General features: G+C 39.5%; 1 protein-coding gene across 1 annotated transcript; it reads left to right on the top strand.

The window, feature by feature from the left end:
- Nucleotides 1-387: 387 nt before the first annotated feature.
- Nucleotides 388-1,790, top strand: LOC104602462 (uncharacterized). Its single transcript, XM_010266152.3, has one exon. The coding sequence runs from the start codon at nt 877-879 to the stop codon at nt 1,558-1,560; it is 684 nt and encodes a 227-aa protein (XP_010264454.1). The 5' UTR covers nt 388-876; the 3' UTR covers nt 1,561-1,790.
- Nucleotides 1,791-6,000: the final 4,210 nt, after the last annotated feature.

The following is a 6,000-nucleotide window of genomic DNA, read 5'->3' as shown; positions in this document are numbered from 1 at the left end:
AATGAAGTAAAATGTAACTTGAAGCAAAGTAAAAGTAAAGCCCCAAGCAAAAGTAACTAGAATGTACAGTACTCTGCTATACATTTGTATTTAATGCAAATTAAATCAATTCAAACAAATGGAGCCTTAAGAAAATAGTGCATCAAATAACATTGCCTAATTTATTAATAATATAATAATTAATATTTCGTTTTGCATGTTTATGTTACAATTTTGCAAAGTAATTTTGTATTTAATATGGTTGTATGTAGCATTTTTCATCGCTTGTCCTTAAAATTCTGAACCCCCCCGCCCCCCTTCTGCTATACTGATCACTATGATTTAGTGCTTAAATTAAAAAAAAAAAAAAAAACAAAGTATTATGAGGACTTCCAAATTCCAATTAGCACCTAGGGTTTAATACATATGTTCTTTAAAGTATATAAGGTACAGGTATTTTATTAAAATACACTGGTACTCAAGAATGCCAGACTACACTTTCTTTTTGGTAAAAGAATGCCAGCTGACTAAATTAAGTTATTTCAACTTTTCAAATCTTAGTTTTAATGACAGAAAGAACATACAGAACAAACAAATAAGTAGAACACAAAAACCCAGATCTTTGATCAACAAAACAGCAGCACCCATACCAGACTATCCATCACCAATGCCAAAGAAAATGAATAAAGAAAAGTAGAAAACAAATCCACATAAAGTAGATTAGCCTTACCTTTGACCATAACTTCTCATTACAAAGGAGAGAAACAGCATGCACCCACCAAATAATATATCACCAAAAGCCTTAGTTGGTGTGTCATCAAACAAAACAAAGACATCCATGGCTACCCGACATGCTATTTCATAGAAATTAGAAAGTAGAAACGTCAACTACCCAGCATGGAAGAGAAAGAGAAAAAGAAACAGAAACAGAAACACTCAAACAAATCCTCGTCGGAGCCTGCTTTCAAGCCGAGCTCCGACGTCAAAGGACTCCGTTTTGGCGGTCAATTCATCGTCAAATCCTTCACTGTCCGACGGGCCTCACCTCTTGAGCTCCTGCGCCTCCTTGCTCTCCCACCGCCCAACCAGTACTACCAGAACCACCAGCGCAACCACAATCACAGCAAGCCCATCAGCACCAGCCACTCCTTTCCGTCAACCACAGCCTTTTTGCCTACCAACTTCACCATCTTAGCACACCATGCGTGGCACACCCTCACGCTTGGCCTCGGTACAAAGAAGTCTAAAGTAATAGTCTTTGTTTTTGAATCCGTGAGCCTGAAATCCGGGGTTGACCGTATTTGGCCGCCTGAGATTCCCCTCGGAGAAGTGAACCGGAAGCTGATAAGGGGCCTTGCTGGGTGTGAGATGGCTCGGTTCAAGTTTAGAAAAGGATGCATTACCTTCTATGTATACGCAGTGCGACAAGTGGGTAGCACAGGGTTCTCATGTGCAGATGATCTCAGAACAATTATAGAGGCGGTAGTTGCACTTCAAGATTTCTTGGATCACACTGCTATGCTTGCATTACCGAAGCAGAGGAGCATCAATTACCCGCCTCAGGTTGCCATGGCTCACTAAGGATTCTTCTTTCCCTGTATATCTTTTCTTCTTCTTATTTCTTCACTTTTTCCTTCAAGAAATTTCATCCCATTTTCTTTCTTTCATGGAGCGGTGGGGGATAGGTTTATTTTTTGTGTTCTTTAATTAATTTTTCTTCTTGGTATTAATTGGAGTCTGTATGGTGGATAGAGAGAGAGAGAGTACTTCATGTTGATGAACAGTTAATTATATCAGATTTTTTTTTTTTCTTTTGGTCTTTCCTTTTCTTTTCCCTTTCCACGTTTGAGTGTGTCTAACAGCTCATTTGCAGCATCTATGCGCTTGACAAGCCAGGCCAGGGACCTCCATCTTTAATGTTTAAAGGCGACGGTAGTAATGTGGTTTTGCTCGTCGTGAAGGGTATGGCTGGATTCAGTGCATTACTGAAACCTTCTCTGTTTTCTGATTTTTAATTTGATCGACAAGAGTGTCACGATGAGTTTCAAATTTTATACATGTTATCACTTCATCCATCAAATGGAAATGGGGGCCTTCTGGGTGTCTCCAAAATGATCCAGCCCCTCTGATTCAATATGCTTTTCTTTTATTATCTGGATAATCAAAGATTTTATAGCATTCAGTACACGTGGCCACATATCAAGAGTACAGACCACCCAACCTCGAGCAGCGAGTGAGCTTGCACAAAACTTTGAAGTTCTTCGGAATTTGTAGCCGTATTCTTTACCAACTAATGACTTGTTGTGCATTTTACACATCTTTCTTTTATTAATTAAATGTATTGATTATACTTGAGGGACCAGGGTGGGATCTCACTCTGAAATCAAGATATGTCAAGATTATCGATCGCCTTTCCTTCTATTAATTTATTTGTGTATTGTATGTAAGTTTCGCATATGTTATATGTCAGAAGCTCCATCAATGTCGTCAGATAATGTCGTCTGATGAACTCCAGGAGCCGTTTTCAGTTGATCCTGTTGCTATGCATCTACAGGGCGGTCCATAGTCTCCTGATGATGAAGTCTCTATTTCTTGACACAGAAGAAGAAAGGTGTAGAGACGATGGTGATGGATGGGGGAGATAGGACTACTCTCATGGGGGTATATGATATGATGACATGGTGAGGAAAGCTGTCTCGCATTATGCAAAGATAAAGGAGAAGGGGGCCAACCCTTCCCCCATCTGGCTTGAAAGCTTTAAGGACTTTATATGGTCTACAAAATGAAAAGAGAGGGAAGAGCTTTCTCCTATTTCCCCCGCTTTAATCATTCAATTTAAGTGGGGGCCTCAGTCTTATGCCTGCTTTGAATCATGGCCATCTCCCCTTCCTCTAATTTGCATTCAAGTCTTCATGCATGAATATGTATGTATGGGGGTGTGTATGCATAATGCATCATCCCCAACACCAGTGAATTGGTACAGCTAACAGCTAGCCTTGCTTTGTTTGCCATTGTTTCCATTCTTTCAGTTTTCTAGCAAAATACATGCTTCGCATGCATACATGAGAGGCCACTGCCAATGTTAGCATGTTAGGTTAATAAGGACCACCGCCACCATCACTTCAGTCCAAATTAGTCCCAACTACAGGTTAAACAAGTTGCATTACATAAGAAGGGCAAGATCTAGAAGAGGGAATCTAGGGCTTATAGCTCACCAACTGATAATGGATGAATAGGCAGTGGACTCATTCACCAAGGAGGAACTTTGGATTAAGAGGAAGAGAATGCTTTTTATATTGCATTGGAGAAGAGTAAACTACCAAGAATGTCTTCGTCTTCCTCCTCTTGTTTAAGTACATGGATGCCATATATATATAAACAAGTACGTGATGAATGATTCTAAATATCATATATAGTAGGCTTCCCCTTCATTTGGAAGGTTATGGTTCTGTATGTACCAATTACTTTTATGCTTTAGTTGTGATTATTATTTTACACTTAGGCTATCTTTGGTTTAAAGGAAAAAGTAGGGAAAGGTGGAATGGGATGGGAAGATATAAAAATTTAGCTTTCTATTGTTTGGTTTTACATGAGAAAATAGTAGGAAAAGTATCAATACAAAATAGAGTCCACCCCTGCGTTCCCATTTTTTCCGTCTCATAGGCGTCACCGTGATGAGCAGAGGAAGCGAAGCTCCACTTGTTGTGTCCACTGCTGCGAAATGCTGCTTGAAGACTGGACCTCATCATGGTCATTGCCATCATTTCTCTGCCTTCACCATACCTTCTTCCACCATTGCTGCCTCCACCGTTTTAGCTTTTACTACCACCCCCGTTAAAACCATACTCTTGCCACCATACCCACCACTGCTTGCACCACCATAACCACTTCCAAAGTCATATCCACCAATGCATCTACCTTTGCCACCACCGTAACTATCCCTCCTGCGCTTCCCTGAAATAAGACCCGTTGAGATTGGTCACCATCATCTGGGGTAATCACGGATTCATTGGGGCTGGTTGCCAGAAATAAGATCCTTGAAATACCTCCATCTTCGGCGGTATCATAGATTCAACCTTTTCTCCCTCAGCAAAGCTCCAAAGCCCTTATCCTACTGAACCATTTCACAGCTCTAGTTATTTGGGAACTCTCTTGAGCCATGGATCTGGTCTTTAACTTTGAAGGAAATGGCCAAAAAATTCATCAGAGATCCGACCGTTGGGATAGGTAGAGGTTGAAGAAGAGTCTCTTGAGCCTCTCTGTTTGAAAAGGCCCAAAATATTTTCGTACACCGGGGTCGCACTGTTTTGGTGCGATCCCGATTACATGATTTTGGGATCCCGCTTCCCATGTTTTTCTCTTCCCAACCCCCTATTTCCCTCAAAACAAATAAGAGAAAAAGGAATATTTTTGCATCCCCATCTCACAAACCAAACGAAACCTTACAAATATTGCATAGATTTTTCTATATTTCTCTTCCTTTCTCTACTTTTTCGTTCAAACCAAACACAGCCTTAAGGTTTAATTTGTCCAATGACCATGCAAGGCCTTCAATACTGAAATGTGATTAACTGAATACAATTGCTAGCTGTTCAACAGGCTGTACCAATTATAAGTCATAAAATATATGGGACCTACAACTATTCGACCCCTTATTATGTGCCCTATGTATTTTATTACTGATGTGTGGGATCTTATTATTGATTCCACAGCTCATGACACAGCTAAAGCATTTAAAATTCTTCACTATTTCAATATTAATGTGAGCTACAAAGTCTATCTTCATATGGATTTTTGGGCCAGTGGACGAAACGTAATTGTTTTATTTTTTTTTTTGAGTTCGGTTTCCGTGTGCAATTCCAGAGGATTCCATACCATATCCATATGGATATGAGCAGCGTTGTGGATAGTGGTAGAAGTTAGAACTGCCAATGAGAGGGTGGATTGGTGGGGACGTGGGGTCTGGGTTGATTCTGAGTGGAATAAAGGGACCAACTCTTATCCACTGAGAACTCCATTGGACAAGTTGATTTGAAATTGGGGTTCAATATATGTATAAAGAGAGATTTTGTTAAAAATTGTTCAGTTCATTTTTTAAGGGTAAATTACACGGACCCCTGTATTATGGGGTCTGTGACAAAGACCCCATGCACTTTTTTTTTTTACAAAGACCCCCCTATGCTTCGGCTGTTAGATAAAGACTTCCGTTAGGATTCTGTCAAATGACTTCGAAAAAGATTTTTATTTGACTGTTTAAAGCTTTCTAAATACTCAAATTATCCTTTTTTAATGCTTATTGTAAATGTCGGAAAATGGTTCATTTGGGCTGTTTTAAGTTGTCATCCATCATTGGGACTGAATTGGGAGTGATGGGCCTCCCGGGTTATTTATACATAATACCATTTTGGTCCAAATAGTGACTCCAAACTTAGGTAATAGTCTGACCCATTCGGATAAGACTTAGATAGAAGAGGGAAGGGATTAGGCATCCCCCTCCCGTTTCAATAGGTGGGGTTCACATGAGATTGTTTAAAATGAATGCAAGACTAGGAAAAAAAAGTACCAAGAACCCTCTAGGTGAGGCAACAACGAAAACTGTGGAATGGCATGAAGTAAAAAGGCTATTTAAAAGCAAATTATTAACATGGGAGCTACTCAAGCTAGCCGAAATCACATTTATCCATTTTCAAAAGAAAAAAAACAGAAATCAGATGAAGAATAAGAGAGATTCAGATTCGAATCAGATGAAACATACAGAAGAAGAAGAAGAAGAAGAAGAGATTGACTGCAATTTACCTCTACTTTTCACTTCTGGTATAAGCTTTCACTGGATCAAATGAAACAAATCGACTATATACAGGATTCACCGTTATTTTTATAAAGCAGGAAACTCTCAGTCGAAGGAGAGGCTCTCAATTTTTTTTCCCTCCTTTTTACTTTCATTTTCGAGGGAAGCGGTTTCCGACCGAAATGGAAGGATCCCTTTTCCTCATTTTCATGATTTTAAATCTCCTCATTTAT

The sequence above is a fragment of the Nelumbo nucifera genome, chromosome 2 (genome assembly GCF_055504915.1).
Source record: "Nelumbo nucifera cultivar China Antique chromosome 2, China Antique-T2T, whole genome shotgun sequence".
Classification (NCBI taxonomy): Eukaryota; Viridiplantae; Streptophyta; class Magnoliopsida; order Proteales; family Nelumbonaceae; genus Nelumbo; species Nelumbo nucifera.
Note: the sequence above shows the minus strand (reverse complement) of the source record. Positions and strands in the feature narration are given on the sequence as shown.

Bases quoted from the DNA above. Each gene is read 5' to 3' on its own strand.
- LOC104602462 (XM_010266152.3), top strand. From the start codon at position 877: ATGGAAGAGAAAGAGAAAAAGAAACAGAAACAGAAACACTCAAACAAA.